Source organism: Sprattus sprattus (genome assembly GCF_963457725.1).
Source record: "Sprattus sprattus genome assembly, chromosome: 20".
NCBI lineage: Eukaryota > Metazoa > Chordata > Actinopteri > Clupeiformes > Clupeidae > Sprattus > Sprattus sprattus.
Window position 1 is genome coordinate 24812274 of NC_137918.1, and position 24452 is coordinate 24836725.

The 24452-nt window shown below is 45.2% G+C and overlaps 1 protein-coding gene across 1 annotated transcript; it reads left to right on the forward strand.

The window, feature by feature from the left end:
• Nucleotides 1-993: 993 nt before the first annotated feature.
• fem1a (fem-1 homolog a) lies at nt 994-4410 on the forward strand. Its single transcript, XM_080859687.1, has one exon. The coding sequence runs from the start codon at nt 1127-1129 to the stop codon at nt 2978-2980; it is 1854 nt and encodes a 617-aa protein (XP_080715813.1). The 5' UTR covers nt 994-1126; the 3' UTR covers nt 2981-4410.
• The last annotated feature ends 20042 nt before the right edge of the window (nt 4411-24452 follow it).

A 24452-nucleotide genomic window follows, 5' to 3' on the forward strand; every position in this document is an offset into this window, starting at 1 on the left:
GAATACAGAATGCACGATTTGCATTTGGCGAGTGCTTTTCTGAGAAAGGACAACCTGCCTACAGTTACGTTTGTCCAGGTTGTCTATTTATATATATATATAAAAAAAAGCCTATTCACACAGTCAAAGCATTCCTACAACACGACATTGCCTATGGGTAAAGAACTAATACATAGCCTTCAAGCCCGACATCTGTGTAGCCCAATGTAATTCTGTGAAAAAAGCGTTCTAATCTCTCTTTAAACCATCATCGCACCAGGTTTAAATTAAAACGCACAAAAGACTACCTCTAGTGGCAGTTGTGAGATTTCGTGATGTCACCGCAGGAAATCAACCTAAACCTGAGGTACAGGTTGAACCACAGGTGCTTATGGCAGCAACAGGGTTTAAGAAGCCAGTAACTTATTCCGCAACATGCTAGTTTAAAACCGTGTTAAACTCTAAATGAAGCTCAGGTAACGACCGAGCAATTGCCTCATTCAAAACAAAATATCGGTTCTATCTGTCACACTAATTCATGCAAAATGTGCTCTGCTAACGGAATCGTAAAGAAGACAAAATTATTTTTTCCAAAAAGATTATTTCGAGCTTAGCATTCTTACAAAAACACACCCATTACAAAAGATTAGGATTTTCGGTGATCGACGTCGCTGCCAAGCTTGTCACGAATTCCATAATTAGATCTTGAAGTCACATTTCATGCTAAGGAGCCTGGGAATGTAGTTTAAAATGTGTGCTTCGTATATTGACTTGAATTGCTGCTTCGTTGTTTATATGACTACAAGTACCAACTTAACGTAAGAGATACTTCCGTCTGGAGTAGGTCCAATACACGATGGGTTTGCTGGGAAATGTATTTCTGAGCACAGGAACATACGATTGGCTTAACTAGCTGTTTTTGATAAAAGACTACATTATCAATAATGCCCAGGGTAAATGGTAAACATAGACCTGTCAAACAACACAGATGCCATTTTGAAAGTAGCCTTAAAATGGCAGAAAAATGCAGGAAAGAGGCAGGGGCACTGCCAAGGTTTCTTCTCTTTATTTGAATAACCAAGCGCTACCCCGCTGTTTTACTTATTTCGGGGTTTAATGGAGAAACAGAAAGTCGAGCGCAGATAAAATGGATATCACAACTGCGGTATTTAATGCGGCGAGAGATGGTAAACTGAAACTTATCCAGAAGTTGCTGAGCAACAAAACTCCGGAGGAGTTGGAAGCGCTTACCGATGAGAAGACCCTGGGAGGCACCCCACTTTTGATCGCTTCTCGATATGGACACTTGGAGGTGGTTGACTATTTGGTCGAACATTGTAAGTCAAATGTTGAACTGGGGGGATCTGTGAACTTTGATGGCGAAACGATCGAGGGTGCCCCTCCTCTGTGGGCGGCTTCTGCGGCAGGTCATCTGCCTGTCGTTAGAACTCTTCTAAAGCACGGTGCCTCAGTCAACAACACAACTTTGACCAACTCCACTCCATTGCGAGCTGCCTGCTTTGATGGTCACTTGGAGATCGTTCGCTACCTTGTCGAACACAGGGCAGACATGGAGGTAGCTAACCGCCATGGCCACACTTGCCTAATGATCTCATGCTACAAAGGCCACAGAGAGATAGCCAAGTTTCTTTTGGAGCGGGGCGCAGATGTGAATCGTAAAAGCGTTAAGGGCAACACTGCCTTACATGATTGTGCTGAGTCTGGCAGCCTAGAAATTATGAAAATGCTGTTGAAGTGCAATGCTAGAATGGAGAAGGACGGCTATGGCATGACCCCACTCCTGGCCGCTAGTGTCACAGGCCACACCAACATCGTGGAGTACCTCGTTCACCAGCCTCGAGCCACAAGGGAGGAGCGCGTTGATGCCCTCGAACTGCTGGGCGCAACCTTCGTGGACAAGAAACGTGACCTGTTGGGAGCCATGCGATACTGGCGGCGCGCCATGGAGTTGCGGCAGCCAGGTGACATGACTGGCTCACTATCAAAGCCTCCTCCGGGACCCCCAGTGCCTGCGTATGACTGTGCACAGGAGGTGAGCACTGCAGAGGAGCTGGAGGCTCTCATCACTGACCCTGATGAGATGCGGATGCAAGCACTGCTGGTGCGTGAGCGCATCCTCGGGCCCTCGCACCCAGACACGTCCTACTACATCCGATATCGGGGCGCTGTGTATGCTGACTCGGGCAACTTTGAGCGTTGCATCAGCCTGTGGAAGTACGCGCTGGACATGCAGCAGAGCAACCTGGATCCACTCAGCCCCATGACTGCCAGTAGTTTCCTGTCCTTTGCAGAGCTTTTCTCTTTTGTTCTACAGGACCGTGCCAAGGGCACCCTGGCCACGCGAGTCACCTTCCACGACCTGATGGGTGTGCTGGCCAAGAGCGTGCGCGAGGTGGAGAGGGCGGTGGCACAACGCGACAACCCGCCCGAAGCCTCGCAGTTCACCAAGGCCCTGTCCATCATCCTGCACCTGCTCTTCCTGCTGGAGAAGGTGGAGTGCTGTCCGGAGGAGGAACACCGCAAACGCCAGACTGTTTACCGCCTGCTCAAGCTCAACCCACGGGGCCGCAACGGCTACACACCCCTGCACATGGCCGTGGACAAGGACACCACATCCGTTGGGCGCTACCCCGTGGGGCGCTTCCCCTCCCTGGCTGTGACCGGGCTGCTGCTAGAGTGTGGGGCCGACGTGGACTCTCGGGACTGCGACAACAACACGCCCCTCCACATCGCCGCCACCAACGGCTGCCCCGAGATCATGGCGCTGCTGGTCCGGGCGGGCGCCCACTTCGACGCCACCAACTCTCAGCGTAAGAGTGCCTACGAGCTGCTGGACGAGCAGAGCAGCGGTCGCCACGCGCTCCACCCGCTCAGCTACGTCACGCTGCAGTGCCTGGCCGCCCGTGCCATCGAGAAGCACAGACTGCCCTACAAGGGACTGATCTCCGAGGAGATGGAGGCCTTCATCGAGCTGCACTGACCTCACCCGCCCACTTCCCCTTACCTCCTACCCTCCTGCTCCGCCAGTACCTCACCCCCTTCACCACCTCCTCCTCCCCCTCCACCTCCTTCTCCGCCCCTTCCCACCTGGCTTCCCTGTAACCCCCCCCCTATCCTTCTGAGCCTCCCCCAAACCTCGCTCAGGCTTAGACCAAATGAAAGCAATAATCCCAGGCCACTAATCGCAAAATAATGAAAGGATTTGTACTTTGCAGCCAATGTGTGTTGAGATCTTTCTTTCGTTTCTCTCTGTCTGCCTCTGGATTTTTCTGTTGCAGGGCTTGTGAATAGAAAAAAAAAGACACTTTTGATGTGCTGTGGTGCTTTTTACAGCCAGCTGATGGGTAGACCTTTTGGTTTTGATTTGCGCCTCTCTGTTCTTGATCAGTCTTTTTCTCCCGGCTGCGAGCAGGTGAACAATTTTGCAAATGCCAGGGATTCAGTGTTTTTATTGTATTTAATTCTAAAGGTGGTGGCTTTAGCATCAGTTTCAAATCTGGGCTTTTTGCTTCAATTAGGAATGATAAAAGTAAGCCTTTTAAACATTTTACTGCATGGGCATGGGAACAGAGAGCTGAGTGGCTTGAATAGTGTGCTTTATTCTGCCTCACCTAATGCAAGTGAATTTAATGAACATTATCAGGACAAAGCGGTTTTGTCTTATTCACCCTCCAACGTAATTTACGCCTGTCCCTATCATTTTCTTTTACATTCATCGGAGGGGTTTAAAAAGAAAAGAAAAAACTGCCAAATGATTAGCCTCATGTTTTCTTGAATCTTTTCAGTGTGTTGTCGGTGATACTACTAGCCATTTCATTTCTCTTTCTCCTAAATTGGGCCCTATGTTGTGATCTTGAGAAGTGGAGACTCCCCCGTCATGGCACTCTCTGCCTCGGCCTGCTCTGGTGGATCACCTGGTCGGATCACCAGCGTGAAGCCACACCTGGTCACCCGAAGGCAGCGTCACATCATAGGATTGATGGTATGCACTCCGTGAAACGAGAGTTCAGTTTTAGGACTTGGCACTTTACCCATCATAAGGTCATCCATCGTCGGTTGCTCAAGTCACATGGAAATCTATGCATTATTATGTTGAAATGTAGTGTTATTATCAGCTGTATGAACTGATGAGAACAGCAGTTTTGGCAACCTGGTTTACAGGGTATGGTAATGACTTTACTTCTACCCCCGAGTCTTATTTTGACCCCACTTCTATGTTTCAGTCAACTGAGTCATTATTATCTGCGTTGTTTGTGTGTGTGTGTTCAGTTAAATCCCACCCGGTTTGAAAGCACTTTGACAAAAATCCTAATCCCTTTCTTCTAAACCAGGGACATTCTCCAAACTGATTCGATTAATTTAAAACCATTACTTAAGAACATAAAAACATGTTTTGAGATGCCTGAATAAAATTCAGTATCCCAAACGAGAGCCTGTATTTTATTTGTAGTTTTGTGTATTTTTGAGCGTTCTGTATTTGCATACTCTTTCCTTTACCAGCCATCAGATGTAGTGCCTGACCCCAGTGTGCTCTTACTGCTCAGGAAACATGAGCTACAGAGCCAGAAGCCACCTATTTTAGTGTCATCGTGGCTTAGACGTATCACGTACCATTTGAATCCGTGCGGTGCGCTGTCTGGAGTAACAGGGTCTTCTGATGTAAAGTTGATGCCATGATTCAATGCGTCTGTTAAAGGTCTTCACCGAGGCTTTGAGTAATTGGTCTCTTGTCACTGTGGTAAAATAGGTGTGTTGCCTATCAGAAACAGTGGCATCTATTTATAGACATTGACTGCCATAGCCACACTGAACAAGAGGCCTTAGCAGAAAGAGATTGCGTGACCTCACAGTCAACGAATGGCTTAGATATGTCATTCTTCTATGACACCTGAAATACATGTCTGTATGCACACTGACACACGTACGCACGCACACTGACACACACACACACACACTCATACATCTATGCACAAAGACACACACACACCAGTCAGGCATTCTTCACTATAAATGTTACATATATTGTTACTAGATATGTTACAATATTCGGTCTACTATGATTGAATCACAGCAACTGGGATTGCTCTTGAGCACTGATTTTAGTGTGGCCCCCAGAGGCCCCTATAATAGACGGGGTTAGCTGACATTAATAGAGGTTCAAATGATCTTGGCAGCGCAGCTCCGGGCCTTCCTTGCACAAGTGGTTAGGGGCCAGCTCTTACAGGTTGCTTTAATAGCACACAGAAGGCAAGCCCAGCACAGGCTGTCTCCCAGGACACGAGAAGAAGAAGAAAGAGCATGTTTTCCCCCTGAACACCTCCCTAGACAATGAATCATATTTAGGTCAAACTCCAGGAGGCAGGCAGCAGTGCTCTGGGATGGGGAAACAGGCTCAGTGTGTAGTGTGGTCTCATTTGTTCTCTCCCTCAGCAAAGAGCCGCTGTCTAACTCCCCCCCCCCCCCCCCCCTCCTGTCTGTCCACCCCCCCGTCCTGTCTGTCAACTCCCCCAAGAGCATGATGTGAGGTCCCAGCCTATGTTTACAGACTGAGGGCGATGCACAAAAAGACCAATCGGAAACCTGATCTTGCTGCATCATGGCCGCTCACCATATAAATAGAGTGTGGCAGACGTCAGAAGGAGAGGTGGGTTTGTGTGTGTGTGTGTGTGTGTGTGTGTGTGTGTGTGTGTGTGTGTGTGTGTGTGTGTGTGTGTGTGTGTGTGTGTGTGTGTGTGTGTGTGTGTGTGTGTGTGTGTGTGTGTGTGTGTGTGTGTGTGTGTGTGTGTGTGTGGGGGGGGGGGGAAGACTTAGATGGCAAATCTGCCCCTCTGCCCTTACCCACCATGACCACTATTTTAGGGCCCATGCAGTGCAGTGCACGGGTGTAAGACTACACCCTAGAGTGAGTCAGAGAGGGCATGATTGGTGTCAGTACAGTGGTTTTAAAGGTTTCCATTCAATGATTCCCAAAACCATGCAACAGGGATTTCAGTCAACCAGGTCCACTTGTTCTCTCGCTAGTCCATGTGCTTTTTCGACTATAAATGAATTCATTTTTACTGTTACATATGAGATGGTGACTTTTATTTTTATATCTGACTATAATACTGTTGAATATTTAGTGAAAATAGTGCTGTGTAAGGCTAGTACACAGAAATATATTACTTTAACATTTCTCCGCCCATCTGAATTCACTATCTGCAGCCATTTCCATATATACTTTAGTATATTACCCATCTATCATACTAAGAGACAGAGAGACCAGTCATAAACACCTCATAAAGACAAGAGTCCAGAGACTGAGCCTGCTTGCCAGACGTAAGACAGGTGTATGATCTCTGAAGAAGTACATACTGTTTTCCTTTACAACAATAGCCTTTGTCTATTAAAGAAATACTATGCAACAGTTTGCCACTTTTTGGGGTTATGTTTTTATAGGCAACTAGTTCTAGTCTTTATCTTCAAAAATGAATTTTGATGGTGTATGATCAAGGGCAGATAGACCCACACATCATTCCCACCAGCATTTCAGAATGTGTACATGTGTTTCAGACCGGAATATCCTGTGAAAATGTAAAAAAAACGTTCACAGCGTGATTGCTAGCGACATTGCCAGAAGACACCAGGTATCACATTAACAAACTTTTATAGTGTTTGTAGGGATTTTGCAAACCTTTGAAGTAGCTAGCTTTTTAGACCAAAACTCCTTACCTACCGCTGCTTTAACATCTCAAAGCGGGAGAAGGGATTGGGGATAATCCTGACATCATGTGGTGGGAAATGTTCCTACAGGTCTTTCATCTGACCAATAACAAGATTTCCCACTTTATGCTGCATTTCATTATTCACATTATAAACACTGCATTGATAATTTATGTGGCATATCATTTATACAAGAAATGGCAACCCTTTTCTTCTGTCTACTTCGTGCAAGAAATTGTGTAATGGGCCAAGATGGTCAGTGATTTTGGAGGAAGTTGGTGGTAGCGCCACAACAAATACATTCCTCTAAAGTCCTAAATGCCACAAGGCACTTAAAGACAAGACACTGCTTTGGCCTGGCCACATGGTTGTCAGGTTATCCTTGTGATGATTAGTGGGACTGTGATGTGAGTGGAGTGCTTCTTCCTGTACCTAATTACCAAGCTTCATGTGGTAACAGAGACTATGTATCCAACAGATCACTAAGTTATTAAGGTTAACGACCCTATACCTTTAAATGCAAAGGATCAGTCCATTTAACATACACGTTGTTATTCCTAGCTATATGCAATGTGCTTCAGACTAAAGCGGGCTAACACGGGTCACACCGGTGTGGTGGTACGAGTCTAAAACCACCACAGGGTGGCAGTAGATACACAATAATTCACCGGAGGCTGGCTTTTTGCCTTTTATTGAATAGCCCATGCCATTTGATAACAAAGACAATTTCTTAACTGTCGTATTTAAACAACTCTCGCTGTTTCTGGCCTTCTCATTCGCTATAACAAGCAAAGTACACGAAAGCCTTTCTTGCACCTGTAAAGTGTCTAAAAACTGATAGAAAATACCCCACTCTTTAGAAAATATATATCATACAGTAACAACATAGAAGACTTGGGATCTATTTAGCAGAACTTTATTATAAAGATTTCTTATAGGCCTATTTCAAAAAACGTGTCGATAATTGGGCTATGAAAGCCTATGTCGTATCTAATCAACCTTGCTAGTCACGCAGGGGATGTTCTAATGTTCGCACGCGCTTGCCAAGTGGCTTTCCAGAGCACATCCCCTTTTGATCCGCGCATCTCTCCAGGAGAGCCTCTCTCACACACACACACGTCTTCATTATTCCGCCAGGTAGACCTCATCTTCACCAATAACTCCTCATGTGGCAGATTTGATTGGCTTCTGCAAGGCAGCAGGTCTCTCTACAATTATACCTACCCTACGGTTCTAGTGCAGAAATGCATCAGTATTTTTATGAATTCAACTTTAGGCAAATACATCTAGGACGCCACATGGGACTCAAATCTATGTCAAACGCAGAGGGTAGAATAGTCTGATAACGGCTACTGTAGCTGTCTCCAGTATAGGGGTGGAAACTGTGTCAGCTGGCACAGCTTTCTGCTGACTTGGCTGGCCCTAATGCTGTATGCTGCAGATGAACTCCTGGATTACAACAAGGGGAAGAGAAGGTGAAGGGGTCACACAAGACACCATTTTATTAAAACGTCATTGAAACACCCTCGATGTTTTTTTTAAGAGGCAATACGGACATATGAATCGTGGACGCAATGAATTTACCTTTATTGGTCAATTGAAATGTCCAGATTAAATTAAAATTACGCAAGGTCGAATTTTAAAGAGTCCTTGCCTATTTCAAATGAAATCTGTTGTGCCCAGGCTGACCTCAAGCTCTTTCCAGTTCACAAACCCTACACACACCTATTGGAAGCGGCCTTCATCACATCACCGCGAGCAGGGTGTGTGTGTGAAGAGGGAGGGTACCAAGGAGGAGGGCTGAGAGTATCGATGACATCAACCACCATTCTCTTACACCGCACAGCCTAACGGAGGCTTCTCGACATGGAGACGGAAAGATAACGGCCCAGTGAGATAGCACAGCACCACTGATATCAGGCTTTTCTTAGTGTTATTTGTTTCGCGAGGCACTTCGGAGCATCTCAAAATTTAGGAAGAAATCACGGAGATACCGGATTATAATTTGTAGCAGCCTCCCCTCCCGCTCCTTATGAGTCCCCTATGTGGATGCCCTCATGCATTTGACCAACAATAAAACGGGACGTTTTTAAGGTGAGTGTCATTTCTATAAATATGTATTTCATTTTTAACAAAAGAATACCCAATTTAGAGCCAAGAGAACGTATGCACTCAACTATGTTCTTTATGCTCACCTCGATCGGTGCATGTTTGGATATAGCTGTCTGTGCTCGAGAGAATTCCCGTTTCTTTCGACTGCAATTTTATCTAGTCATATAAAGTCAGTACTTACAGAAATAACAGAAAAATAGAACCCTGACGACCATCATGGCTAACCAACATTTGCTTTGAACATTATATTGTTTTGCCTATGCGGTTGGTGCAGGTTGTCGGTGGCATCCGATGCGCGTGCCACCCAGCTGTATCCTACAGGCTCATTGTTCGTTTAAGAATACACAGGGGACCCCCTCAATCATGAACGGCGACGTTTAATTCCTTTGTTCTTCTTTTTGGTTTTGCATAATGACTGCGATTAAGACATTATTGTTTTCGTAAACAAAAGCCTCCCGAACATACGCGTGGGATTCCGCACAAACAGACTTCTGTTTAGTTAAATACGCTATGTCTTGGTAACTGCCGACCAAGTGACCGATGCCAGGTTTTCCGGAGCGTAGGCTATACGCTGTGATTGCAACTCTATGGAAGCTAATAGGTTTTGTGGACTGGCTGATGAGGGAAATTGCAGGCCACATCATATATCTATAATTCTTGTTTCACGTTTAAGAGTTTGGCGAATTCATAATTTTTGAAATACAACTTTAAATGTCAGTGTTCACACACTCTGTGCATGTTAACAATACGTCTATGCAAGAAGGCAGTGCAGCGCAATGTTTTGTTACACCTGAAGTCCAAACTGTATGGCAGGATCATATCGCTGTTTAGGTTTTCAGTTGTCCATCTGTGCTTCCTCCAGGACAAAACCGCAATGGAGTAATGCTCTCTTGGTGAAAGATAGATGTTTGGGTTCCAATGGAGATTAAGATTATATGGCATTATATGTGGTGTTAGATGGTAAAATAGTACCATTAAGCATTCATCTTATAGATTTTATGTTAGTTTAGAGTTTAAATTCATCCATTTGAAACATTCATCTCATTCACCCTAGTCTGAGGTCGATACCTACTCTATTTTCCTGTGTATGTTTGTGTGTGTGTGTGTGTGTGTGTGTATGTGTGTGTGTTGTTACAGAAGGCCAATTCTTCATGTCACATCAGCATGGGCACCTGCTGTGTCCTGTGTCCACCATTAAGCATCCAAATTGAGTGAAAACATTTGGGGATTGGCCTAAATCAGTGTGTGCTGAATAATGCAGAGAGCAGGGAGGTTGTGTGAAGTGTGAGGTTAGGTATATAACCAGTAAAACAAATGGAGTTATACCATTCCTTCTTTCTGGTAATTTTGGCCTGCTGTCAGAAGATGTGTTATGGTTAAATGTGATCACATCGATCTCCGCAGCTTACATATTCAAGTTAATTAGATCCAAAGAGAACAAGGTTCACTGAACGGATCCTTCCGGTTTTGCTTCATGGGGTGGAAGTGTGTGTGTGTGTGTGTGTGTGTGTGTGTGTGTGTGTGTGTGTGTGTGTGTGTGTGTGTGTGTGTGTGTGTGTGTGTGTGTGTGTGTGTGTGTGTGTGTGTGTGTGTGTGTGTGTGTGTGTGTGTGTGTTTGTGTGTGTGTGTGTATCCTTTGTGCAGGGGCGTCTGTTTCAGCTCTCTACTCTGTACCAATGAAAAGGTGAAAAGGAATTCAGATTCATGGAGTTTCTTTCATACTTCTAATGAGGTTAGCCTTACTATACAGATGAAGAGAGCAAACACCACAGAAAAGTGTATGTTTACTGGGGTGCACTTCAGCCAGTGGTGGAAGAAGTATTCAGATCCTTTGCTTTAGTAAAAGTACCAAATAAGCAATTTAAAAACACGTGATTACAAGTAAAACTCCTGTGTGAATAACCTTCTAAAATAAAAGTACATAAAAATGTGCAGCAAAATGTAGTTAAAGTATGTGTGAAAGTAAATGTAGTTAAAGTATGTGTGAAAGTAAATGTAGTGAAAATATGTGTGAAAGTAAAAGTACTGGTTTGGTCCCTCTGACTGATATAGTATTCAGAAAGTATTCAGACCCCTTCAGATTGATCATATTTTGTTAGGTTGCAGCCTTATGCTAAAATTGTTTACATTTATTTTTCCATCATCAACCTACACTCAGTACCCTAGAATAACCAAGTGAAAACAGGAATGGAATTAGAATTTTTCGCACATTTATTAAAAAGGAAAAACTGAAAAAGGTCACATCATAGATAGCAACAGTGTGCCTCAAGAGAGTGACATTTCTGATATCCAAATACGATTGCATACACCATTAACGGTGTCCATATTTACTTGTTATACTGTATGTTTTGCCAGACTAGCTTTGTCATTAAGCTTAATGGTGGGCTATTAAATAAATGAGGCTACTTGGTCCAGTTTGCGTCGAGCAGGGCCTTGTGACTTGTAGAATTAGAACCTTCACAGTGGTCGGACATGGTCATGGCGTGCATTTAATTGAAGTTTGATGGCATAGTTAAGAGTTTAAGAACTAAAATATAAAATTATAGAAAGTTATATGCATATAGTTAAAAACATTCATGCAAAAAGGGCTCTCAAGTCAGAAGGCATAAGGGCATAAACACCTGTCTGTCTGGGCACATGCTTGACTGGAGTAGAACGTACAATAGTTCCCTCTTGAATGCAGTTGGCTGGAAGTATAAAGTAGCATTAAATCGAAATACTTGTACCAGTAAATGTACTTAGTTACTTTCCACCACTGACTACAACATTCCAACTTCATGTTAGGAAAAGAGCAAGGGTTTGCATGTAGAGTTGCCCCACTATTTATTCCTCAAAACAGGGTCAGAAAAATGTTGTCGACCACCTTAAGACATTTTTTGGCCTATGTCAAAGGTGTAGAGCAGTCCAAAATCAGTACGTCTCAGAGTTTTCTCTCTAGAATAGAGAAGTAGCAGTCAATGTCTGTCAACTGAGGCCTAAGTGAATCACCCTGATATGTTGTTCAAGCGATAAATAAAACTGACAGAGTTCTCTGCTCTGGACAATTTAGATGCAAGCTTTATCTAGAAAGATAGACTGACAGCAATTCGTTCCCTGGTCTTGTTCTAATTTATGCCTTTCAGTTTTTATTTAAATACACTGGTGTGTGTGTGTGCCTTCAGTTTATATTGTTTGATATATACATCAGAAAGGAAAGGTCAAGGCCATCCTCTGTATTCTCACTCTAGAGTGAGCGAGCATGCTTCGGTTGACACCGATGAGTATTGGGATGCCACATCAACTTTCACAGTCAAACATTTGTAGATGCATTCTTTTTGGCATTTTACAACTTAATACAGTTTCATCTTAGTACTTGCATGCAAAAGCCTCCTGCTGGGAGAGGATGTGGTAGGAGATGGAGGGAGCTGTCTTGATGACTGACGTAAGTGGATGGAGGAATAGTGACAAGATGGCTGCTCTATGTGGGTGTGCAGGGAAGAGATTGAGTGGAATCATGTCAACACTCTTTATCTGTGTTAGGAAATGTTTGTGGCCACGGGGTTAATTCATCCAGCAGTGAGGTCATTATTTTTGACTGATTAAAAAAAAAAAAACATGATTTCTGTTTGGTACCCTCTTTGTGAAATGCAGCCTTTAAAAACCTGAACATACTAGGTATATTTAATATCGGTTCATTTTGACATAATTTGAATAGAGGATGTTTGCAATAAGAAGCTTCTCAATACCAACACCAGCACATGGTACATACTTTATGTGTAGTACTGTACATGTGTTTTGGTACAGAAACGGCAGAGTTTTATTACCCACAAGAGTACCATAACATTTAATATCTATGCCTCTTTTTACTGTTGGTGATATTGTGTTCCCTGATGTCATGGTAATAACTGCCCTAGTGTGACATGATGACTGACTCACAGGGCACGGGCTATCTGACCCCTGAACTCTCATGCTCGTCTCTGGTCTGGCTGGGGAGAGTCGGCGCCACTGGTATGGATGAATCCATTTTGAATCTCAGCCCCTGGCCGTGGGTCAGGCTTAATGAGCGATAGGCTGGTGTTGAGTTTTGGTAGCAGGTGTCCCGTCATCGTGCTTATTGTCAGTCCTTTTGCTGCTCTCATTGATTTTCTTCACATAAGAATTTTAGATGCTCTCTTCACCTCTCCCTGTTCGATCAATAAAGGAATTTCTCACCGGTTACCAGGACGGGTTGTCAGGGACATAAAGGATGCCTCCGCAGCGGCCTGTAAGAATTACCCTCTGTATCAGGAATAATTTATCATCAATTACCATGGGAAAATAAAAAGAAAAATGCGCTGTTGTACATGCTACTATGAGCTCTGTTGTGTTTTTTAATAACAACGTCAGCTTCCTGTACAAGGTGCAAATGCTGAAGCGCCACTTTTAGAACCTGGTAGATTAAATGTGAGTTAGGGACAGTTGTGTTTTAAAGGACGCCAAAGAGAACAGGGGAATCAGTGGAGGGGCTAAAAATAAAACACACTCCGCTGGTGCTTCAGTTGACAAGGTGCTGCCATTTTTCACAGAGGTCCCAAGATGCTCGTCTGATTGGATACGCTGTCTCCTGGCAACGGCTCAGGTTACACCCTCTACCTTGCTGCTTCGGGTTTAAATTTTTAATTTAGCGCTAGAATAATGGGCTGGAGGAGACGAGGCAGTGGACCTATTATTTATCAGATATTAAAAAGAGAAAGAGAGAACAGGATCAGAGCACTGCAGTGAGGGTTTATCTAAGACTCACACACACACAACATGTAAAAGCATGCTACCCCCTGTGAACGGTCCTGCTGTTTACAGCCTTTAAGGAATGGATGAGAGACACACATGTTTATCCTCTTGTCATGAATTAAATATACATATGGTTGAAGTCACAGACATCTGGATCAATTTGCTGGACTAACATGCATGTTGTGATTCAGCCCTGTGTGTAGCCTTGTAGCGATGTTGTTCTTGGTAGATGAAGGACTGTGCAATAGGGGTGGGACTTGCCACAGAGGCGACAGTATATGGTATACTATCATGATGTTTGGGCCACGATGCAATGTTTTTGTGATTCTATCTGGATCTGGACAAGTATTGTGATTCGATCCTACAATACACTTTCATTTATTTCTCCCATATACTGTATTATGTTTCTTATACTGGGAGTCTGTGCAGCCATCTGGGTGCGGTACATTTGTTCTTGACTGACTTCCTTTCCAATTTCTGCTGTGAGGCATGAGACGAACGAGGTCTTGCACCATATTGTGGACTTCAGAAGCAATGTCATCAGAGTAGATATACTGTATGTACCAAAATAAAATTGAAATCGTAATATTGAATAAATATCGCAATACTTATGTAATACGTAGCTGTAATATTGTGATGAAAAATACACCTTTACAGTTAAGCCATTCGTATAGTATACCACTTTAGAGTAAGCCATTAGTACGTATATATACCACTTTAGAGTGAGCCGGTCTAGCTAAGGAAGCCTGTGAGGCAAAGGTATGCCAGTTGGAAACGTGTGTTGACAAGGGCTTAGGGGGCAGCTTAGTATGAATTTACCTTGACACCTCTGCATACCGGAAGATCCATTACACAAAATTAGCCAAAATTAGCAAGTTTGCCAGGACAGGGATTTCTTCTCTTCTCAATATGTGTAAGTGTGTGTGTGTGTGTGTGTGTGTGTGTGTGTGTGTGTGTGTGTGTGTGTGTGTGTGTGTGTGTGTGTGTGTGTGTGTGTGTGTGTGTGTGTGTGTGTGTGTGTGTGTGTGTGTGTGTGTGTGTGTGTGTGTGTGTGTGTGTGTGTGTGTGTGTGTGTGTGTGTTTGTATTTCTGGTCTCCTGACAGTTGTGGTGAGAAGATTATGTCTCACGTAAGAATGGCCCGGGCCCACCCAAAAGCAGGGAGTCCTTTCTAAGTAAGTCAGGTGCAGAGAAACAAACTGAGAAAGGTCCATCAAAAGCTGCAAAGATCAGCTTAACATTCAGCACCAACGCCCTCACCACCGCTGACCATCCAAAGATCAGCTTAACATTCAGCACCAACGCCTCACCACTGCTGACCATCTAAAGATCAGCTTAACATTCAGCACCAACGCCTCACCACTGCTGACCATCTAAAGATCAGCTTAACATTCAGCACCAACGCCTCACCACTGCTGATCATCTAAAGATCAGCTTAACATTCAGCGCCAACGCCTCACCTCTGCTGACCATCTAAAGATCAGCTTAACATTCAGCGCCAACGCCCTCACCTCTGGTGACCATCTAAAGATCAGCTTAACATTCAGCACCAACGCCCTCACCTCTGGTGACCATCTAAAGATCAGCTTAACATTCAGCGCCAACGCCTCACCTCTGCTGACCATCTAAAGATCAGCTTAACATTCAGCGCCAACGCCCTCACCTCTGCTGACCATCTAAAGATCAGCTTAACATTCAGTGCCAACGCCCTCACCTCTGCTGACCATCTAAAGATCAGCTTAACATTCAGCACCAACACCCTCACCTCTGCTGACCATCTAAAGATCAGCTTAACATTCAGCACCAACACCTCACCACCGCTGAACATCCAAAGATCAGCTTAACATTCACCGCCAACGCCTCACCACTGCTGACCATCTAAAGATCAGCTTAACATTCAGCACCAACGCCCTCACCTCTGCTGACCATCTAAAGATCAGCTTAACATTCAGCACCAACACCTCACTACTGCTGATCATCTAAAGATCAGCTTAACATTCAGCACCAACACCTCACCACTGCTGACCATCTAAAGATCAGCTTAACATTCAGCGCCAACGCCCTCACCTCTGCTGAACATCCAAGCACAGACCCAAAGATAGAGGTCTGTAGACAGAGGCAGCTTGCCCTGCACTGTCAGGGAGGCAGCCTTGAGTATGGACATCTTTATGCAGGGGAGATATATGGTCACATCCAATAACCCACTATTCAAACCAACCCTAACCCAGGGCTGCCATAGGCTGTTAAGAGCTGTGATGTTCAGGCGTCATAGTCTGGTGTGAAGTGATCATAGTGGAAGATCTCAACTCATCTTTACACCTGAGGAAACAGTTAGTGTGTGTATGTTTGTGTGTGTTGTGTTTGTTGTGTGTGTGTGTGTGTGTGTGTGTGTGCGCGCGCGTGTGTGTGTGTGTGTGTGTGTGTGCGCGTGTGTGTGTGTGTGTGTGTGTGTGTGTGTGTGTGTGCGTGTGTGTGTGTGTGTGTGTGCGTGTGTGTGTGTGTGTGTGTGTGTGTGTGTGTGTGTGTGTGTGTGTGTGTGTGTGTGTGTGTGTGTGTGCATGTGTGTGTGCGCATGTGCGTGTGTATGATGTAAACATAGCTACACAGCCTCTGCCACATCCATGGTCATCTTGCACTCGGAAGAGTGTGGGAGTGCCATTTCCAGACCTTCAGTGACCAGACCTGCACTTACGCCAGGCGATCTTATTCAAGTTTCCATTAAAGCCGCTGGCTGTCCACAATGGGAGCAGTTGTGTGCTGATGTGCTATCATGGAGCTCATCTGTAATGACAGTAGATTAAAGAGGATGATCTGGGCTTTGGAAAGCCTGTTTCCGGGGTGGGAGAGGTACGCATAAAGTAGGCTTTCATTCCTCTGGCACTAGTGGTATGCTACGATGTTTCAAATGGTCTTCATAAGTGGGTTACCAGCACATTTTACAGACGCTTTCGACATGTGGTAATTCAGTGTAGAAATGTGTCGAAATGTGATTATTCTTGTTCTTGTTGTTAATATTTAAGTAAAGACTCTTTTGGTGTTATAACAGGCGGACTTTCATTATGAAATGATAGACCTTTTTGTTTAGCTTGACTTGACTTGAATAATTCTGCATAATGTTAACATGACATGAAAGGCAGCAGCTATGGATGTGATCAATACATTCGAAAAAAAAAAAAAAACATTCTAAATTCAACCATTCATTTTATTCCAAGTCTGAGAGACGACTGGCCAGTTAAAGCGCCTCGGATCGATGGGCCCTGAAAGTATTGCTTCCTGTATTAGAATGGTGTCCTTTAAAAAATCTAATTTCACTTTAGAGGCTCTTAACTTTATGCCTTAAATGCAATCATGGCCACATTGTTATTCCTGCCGGTATTCTATTACCCTAGAGTGGTCTTGCTGGCACACATCACTGCCACTGATGCATTCGCTGTTCCCACAGTTACAGATCGTCTTTGCCATTACATTGGACTAGGATTTTTTTAAGATTGTCGGGACTTGCTGAGGAATAATGGTGGGAAAGTCTTGGTCTAGTCTCAAAAAAGTATTCAATATTTATAACCTGCTTTTAATTTTCTTTTAGTCTGTATTTGCCAGTGTTGAAGGGATGTTCTTGAGTGGATTGTTGCATATCATACCTGCTTAAGAGAAGAAAAAATATATTTCGCTGGGCCCTGCTACACTTATCGTAGAGAAGCAGACTGGTAATGAATCTGGAATGTTCTGTCCGAGAGGGTGCCGGGGTATGTGTGACAAGTGTGTCGGAGCAGAGAGGAACAGATCTAAGCCCAAAGTGGGAGGATTGAACACATTCAGCCTCTAAGCCTCGCAGCACAGGAACCCTGGGGATGTGATCAGAGGGCTATCGCTATCACCACCAGCACAGCTCAGTCTATGCGTTTGCACTGCACACACACACACACACACACACACACACACACACACACACACACTCACACACACACACACACACGCACACACACACACACACACACACACACACACTCACACACACACACACACTCACACACACACACACACACACACACTCACACACACACACACACACACACACACACACACACACACACACACACACACACACACACACACACACACACACACAGACCCCCCCCCCCCCCAGAAGTGCTGTTCTATATCAGCCCAGCCTCATAAAGTGTGGATTTATTGAATTATTTTTAAAACATATGGAGAAGTATTAAGACTGCTTGGAGCCCTTTGACATTTACCATGCAGAGCACTGTGGCTTATGAGCACATCTCCTATTCAAGCATGGCTGTGGGGAAGCGTATAAGCCTGTGTTGATCTGATGCCAGATACCTGCCTGCTGCTCTGGCTCGTGGTGTCAGATACACTGAAGCAGCCCACTGATCACCCATGCCTCTTCAGCTGGATGCTCCATTAGGTCACATGTCACATTACTCCATAAACACATAGAAATGTCATGAAATATGTTGAGTGTGCATTATATATATATATATATTATATTAATATATATATGTATATATATATATCTATATATTTATACATAGACTGTAGTCTGAAGTGAGGAAAACGATTTAGAAAGTACTGCAATGGTAATGTGTCATTATGAAATGTGTTGACGTTAGGAGCAGGCATTAAGACCCCAGTATTGCGTAGGAAGGTATAGGCACTGTACTGTACGTGTGTCTGAGCAGGCCTATATCACTCACAGATGTGAACCAGCCTCTATGGCCAAGTAACACTAAGCCTCCCAGCGCCTGGCAGTGGATGGATGGGATACCTGCTGAGAGTGGGCCCAGTTTGTCACCCTCCCCCCCCCCCCCCCCCCCCCCTGCAGCAGTGGAGCCCCTCCATGTGTGCCTCCATCCCTGCTCTGGCAGGCACCTGTGTGTGGAGTGCAGCGATGCGGACCCATCTGCCTTTGGCACGGCACACACACACTCCACCGACAGCCTGTAGGGTCATGGAGGGAACCTGCCACTCCACAGTAATGCCAAACCAACCATTCTCTCGCCAGAGAGGAAATATTATCACTGTTTAGTTTAGAAGACCATTTTCAACATGGAAATCAGGAAAACAAAGCTAAAAGTGCTCTTCGTGTTTTAAGTAAAACAACCTGAAGCTTGCACAGGTTGACATGATCATAATCCTTGCATACAAAGTGAATGCTTAGACATTGTTGCATTTTCTACATGAGAGATCATTCTTAATATGTCACTAAATGTATGTTCAATATCTAAGTCATGAACTAGACTTATTGACTGTCACCTGTCACTAGGAAGGACAGAGATTTGTGAGATTTGAGGGGGAATTCTCGATGAAAAGTTCCTGTGTTTGGGGAAAAAATGAATACAGCCCTATATAAAAAATATTGTACTACATTTTTTTATTTCAAAACTTGTAATCCTCTCCTTGTGTTAGCAATTTCAAGTTTGAAAAAGATCTGAGGTGTACTCATAAAGTATACAACCAACATTTTGTTAGGATAAGTTTGCTGTGCGCTATGGCTTCCATCTGCATCTCAGCTCAGCATCTCAGCAAACCCCATCTAGTCTCCCTCCAAACCTCCTCTCTAGTCTCCCTCCAAACCTCCTCTCTAGTCTCCCTCCAAACCTCCTCTCTAGTCTCCCTCCAAACCACCTCTCTAGTCTCCCTCCAAACCACCTCTCTAGTCTCCCTCCAAACCTCCTCTCTAGTCTCCCTCCAAACCACCTCTCTAGTCTCCCTCCAAACCACCTCTCTAGTCTCCCTCCAAACCACCTCTCTAGTCTCCCTCCAAACCACCTCTCTAGTCTCCCTCCAAACCACCTCTCTAGTCTCCCTCCAAACCACCTCTCTAGTCTCCCTCCAAACCACCTCTCTAGTCTCCCTCCAAACCACCTCTCTAGTCTCCCTCCAAACCACCTCTCTAGTCTCCCTCCAAACCACCTCTCTAGTCTCCCTCCAAACCACCTCTCTAGTCTCCCTCCAAACCACCTCTCTAGTCTCCCTCCAAACCTCCTCTCTAGTCTCCCTCCAAACCACCTCTCTAGTCTCCCTCCAAACCACCTCTCTAGTCTCCCTCCAAACCTCCTCTCCCCATCTAGTCTCTCTCCAAACCACCTCTCTAGTCTCCCTCCAAACCACCTCTCTAGTCTCCCTCCAAACCACCTCTCTAGTCTCCCTCCAAACCACCTCTCTAGTCTCCCTCCAAACCACCTCTCTAGTCTCCCTCCAAACCACCTCTCTAGTCTCCCTCCAAACCTCCTCTCTAGTCTCCCTCCAAACCACCTCTCTAGTCTCCCTCCAAACCTCCTCTCTAGTCTCCCTCCAAACCACCTCTCTAGTCTCCCTCCAAACCACCTCTCTAGTCTCCCTCCAAACCACCTCTCCTCATCTAGTCTCCCCATCTATTCTCCCTCCAAACCTTTAAAGGGGCCTTGCCATGGTGGCTCTTTTGTGCATGTTTTTTTGTTATTGCAAGAACTGCAGGCCTTTGTGAGGTCACGGAGAGTGTAACACTAACGTCTTACGCAACAACTCCTCGGTCGTGACCTCTGGCCTCGGGCTCCGCGGAGGTCAACATCCATAAACGACATCAAAAGAGAACGGAGAACGAGAGGGGCAGTCAGAAAAAGCACACGTGTCTGAATATTTCTATCAGCATTCAGCCAGTATAGAGAAAAGGAGAACTTAGCTATCCAGAGAGAACAAGATGATCCAGTCTCTGAGTAAGCATCTGTATTGTTCATCCAAATTAGTCCGATATCTTGTTTCCACGCTTTCCCTTCCATGTTATAAGCCCATGGTACCATCTGCTCCGTCTAGCCGAGGTTTCTGACCCTAAGCGCGCCATTTCCCCACCCTGCAGCTGACCTCAAGGGAAGCCTACTCACTGATGACCACTGCTCTGAGCAGCTGCAGCTGGTAGTGAGAGTGCTGGCCCTAAGCTGGCCACTCCACTCTGCAAACCCAACGGCTGAACCTTACACACACACACACACACACACACACACACACACACACACACACACACGCACACACACACACGCACACACACACACACAATCTGCAAACCCTAGGCTAACATCGCCCGACTCGAGTGATGACCCTGGGCAAAGCTGCTTAACCCCATGCGCATGAGCTCCAAACAGCCAAGGGCGGGCTGGCTGTTTCAGCGGAGCCATTAAGGGTTGCTGATGTCATCCTAGGGTAGTTTACCACCAACCCAGGGCGGGCTGGCTGGCTGTTTCAGCGAAGCCATTAAGGGTTGCTGATGTCATCCTAGTAGGGTAGTTAACCACCAAGCCATTCACCACCTCAGGAGGATGGGCTTATACCTCCGGAACTCCATCTCCGGAACTAGCTAGACCTTTTTTTGCTAAACCCCAAACCATGTTATTAGGCCTCTCTGTATAAACCACAACGCTTCCATCCGACCATGTGCCATCCCACAGAAACAGAAAGCTCTTCCAGTAATTGACCCATGGTGAGAGTCTCTTCCTTTTGAAGGGACTCCAAGATCAACGCAGGGCTCCAGTGTGGGAGACCTGAACCTGAGGCTCATATAATCCGCTCTCTCTCAGACCTCACAAGGGGTGCAGCTATACAACCAAACTAAAGTATACAACCAATATTTTGTTAGGATAAGTTTGCTGTGCGCTATGGCTTCCATCTGCATCTCAGCTCAGCATCTCAGCAAACCCCATCTAGTCTCCAAACCACCTCTCTAGTCTCCCTCCAAACCACCTCTCTAGTCTCCCTCCAAACCACCTCTCCCCATCTAGTCTCCCTCCAAACCACCTCTCTAGTCTCCCTCCAAACCACCTCTCTAGTCTCCCTCCAAACCACCTCTCTAGTCTCCCTCCAAACCTCCTCTCTAGTCTCCCTCCAAACCTCCTCTCTAGTCTCCCTCCAAACCACCTCTCTAGTCTCCCTCCAAACCACCTCTCTAGTCTCCCTCCAAACCTCCTCTCTAGTCTCCCTCCAAACCTCCTCTCTAGTGTCCCTCCAAACCTCCTCTCCCCATCTAGTCTCCCTCCAAACCACCTCTCTAGTCTCCCTCCAAACCACCTCTCCCCATCTAGTCTCCCTCCAAACCACCTCTCTAGTCTCCCTCCAAACCACCTCTCTAGTCTCCCTCCAAACCTCCTCTCTAGTCTCCCTCCAAACCTCCTCTCTAGTCTCCCTCCAAACCACCTCTCTAGTCTCCCTCCAAACCACCTCTCTAGTCTCCCTCCAAACCACCTCTCCCCATCTTGTATAAACCACAACGCTTCCATCCAACATGTGCCATCCCACAGAAACAGAAAGCTCTTCCAGTAATTGACCCACGGTGAGAGTCTCTTCCTTTTGAAGGGACTCCAAGATCAACGCAGGGCTCCAGTGTGGGAGACCCGAACCTGAGGCTCATATAATCCGCTCTCTCTCAGACCTCACAAGGGGTGCAGCTGTTATTTGGATAGTGTAAGCTGAGATGGAGAGGAGCTTACTGCGTGGTAGTCGTGGAGACAGACTCCCTGGAGGCTTTGGATTCTGTTTCCCAGATCTCACAGATGGATGGATGTAGCGAATACAGGATGCAGCTCCAAAGGAAAGAAAAAAAAGGAAGTTATGTGGCGGAACAATTTAAAGAGCTCAATAAGTAGCAACTAACCACACTTAGACAAAAATCTCTACGTAATGATTTTGAAGTAGGTTTATTTTTCATCTGCAGTTGTAAGAGCTGTAGCCCTTTGTATATGTGCCTCTGTTTTTTTAATAAAAGGATAGTTACTCAAAGTGCGTCCTGGTGCGTATGTTTGTAACTACCACTCCCAGAAGCCATCTTTGCCACTGTACATACATCATCTGGATATAGTGTGTTTGTGTGTAACTAAAGTCAAGTTTTTTAGGCCCTTTAAAGGCACCCAGTGCAACATTATGGCATCAAAATGGAAATATTCTGGATAAGACAATCTTTATGATATTTACATTTACTTCACCATATTAGCACATTTGCATCATTATTTGATACTTTGGGCGTTAAAAGAGCGCGAAAACTAGCCGCAAGAGCATAGCCCTATATTTATTGGTGCCACCAATAAATAAAGCAGGATTCCAGTCAATGGAAAATAGCCTCTCCCCTCAGGCGATTGTTGTTGTTTATGATTTTCTATCAGTTCTCACCTCACAACGACGTCTCATCTTTGCTCCTTGAATGTCGATATGTAATGGTATGGAGTAATTGAAACTTACTACGTGTAAAAAAGACTAGAAATTGAATGTTTATTTTTCGAGTCTCAAGCCTATAAAGTTGCACTGGGTGCCTTTAACAAGGCTGACTCTTTGCCCTTCTTGGTGACGCCGCTGCCAGTCCAAGTCCAAGTGGTTGAATTCAGTCTTAGCAGGCGGGTTTGGAGTATTTGTCTTTCACTTTTAGTGAGGCATGTTCCACCATTGTCTGATCCATGAGACATGTAATCTCTTATCCCCTATCTCTGGTTTTAGGTATACAGGCTCTGGCTGCAGGGGATTACTGAAATGAGGACATGAAGCTAAATAGGTTTTAAAAAGACGAAGAGGTAAGGATATCCCCTTTGCTTTGCGATGCTGAGTGTTTCTGTTTTCGAGAGTGAGTCCATTTCCATTTCTGGCCAATAGTCAAGCTTCTGTGCAGCTCAGCAATTCTTTGTGCAGCCAATTTGGTCATTAATGCATTTGATAAAAAAATTCAAAAAATTGTGACAAAAAAAAACAAAAGCATTTAAAAAAGATCACAGCATCGTTCTAAGTGATGAATCGTCGTCTTGCCCCAAACGGCTCTGCACGCTCAGCAAAAGACTATCCGTTACTGCAGGCTCTTTTCGCTAAACTGTGTTAGTAGATCACATAGAACAGCAACATCTGGATGGGGTCATTTCAGGGGAGGAAAATCTGCCTCAGTTTGGAGGGAAGCTTAAATACAGGAAAGAGGTGGAATTCACAGGCTTAGTTAAAGCCTCTGTTTGCATGTCCACTGCAGAGCTTTATATCCAGTGAGAGAGGAAGAGAGGGAGGGGGAGATAGAGAGGGAGAGGGAGAGAGAGAGAGAGAGGGAGGGGGAGATGGAGAGAGAGGGAGGGGGAGAGAGAGAGAAAGGGAGAGGGAGAGAAAGGGAGAGTGAGATTGAGGGAGAGAGAGAGGGAGAGAGAGACAGGGAGGGGGAGAGGGAGAGGGAGAGGGAGAGAGAGAGAGAGAGAGAGGGAGAGAGAGAGAGAGAGAGAGGGAGAGAGGGAGAGAGAGAGAGGGAGAGGGAGAGGGAGAGGGAGAGGGAGAGAGGGAGAGAGAAAGAGGTGCCTTGCATGAAAATGCATCAAAAGAAGACACTTCGTTTTGTCTAAGGTCAAACTTTAATTACGCCTCGCCACCTTTTGTGCCCCAAAAAACAGTGGATCCTAATCTTCTCTTTCTCTGTGCAAGTGGTTAACTGCTGTCTCACATATGCAGGGGGGAAAGCGAAGCTTGTTACTCTAGCCCCTTATACATGCGTCAATGTAAAGCGGTTACATTGCGCCTACCACGATAGAAACTCGCGAGCGTGTTACAATTGCCTCATGTATAAGGGGTCTAGATGTAAACCGTTAGTTTTTCCGCCGATCGTCTGAGCCTTTCGAGAGAGGTGGTTTACCACGTTAATTCGTCTTACAAAAGGGCGTGTCAAATCAGGCCGATGTGTCATGGGGGAGGCCGTGCGTGACTGGGGGGAGACGGTGACAGGAGGCTAGAAAGTTCACTCCATCATCTCTTTGAAATTCCTTATTCCATGAGTGGTAGGCTACAATGACTGGCTGTTTTAAAATATAACTAATAGCCTAACGAAACAAAATAACCCAGGAAGTTTCATCTTCGACGTTAAGGCTTCTTCCAATACTGACAGCTGACTCATAG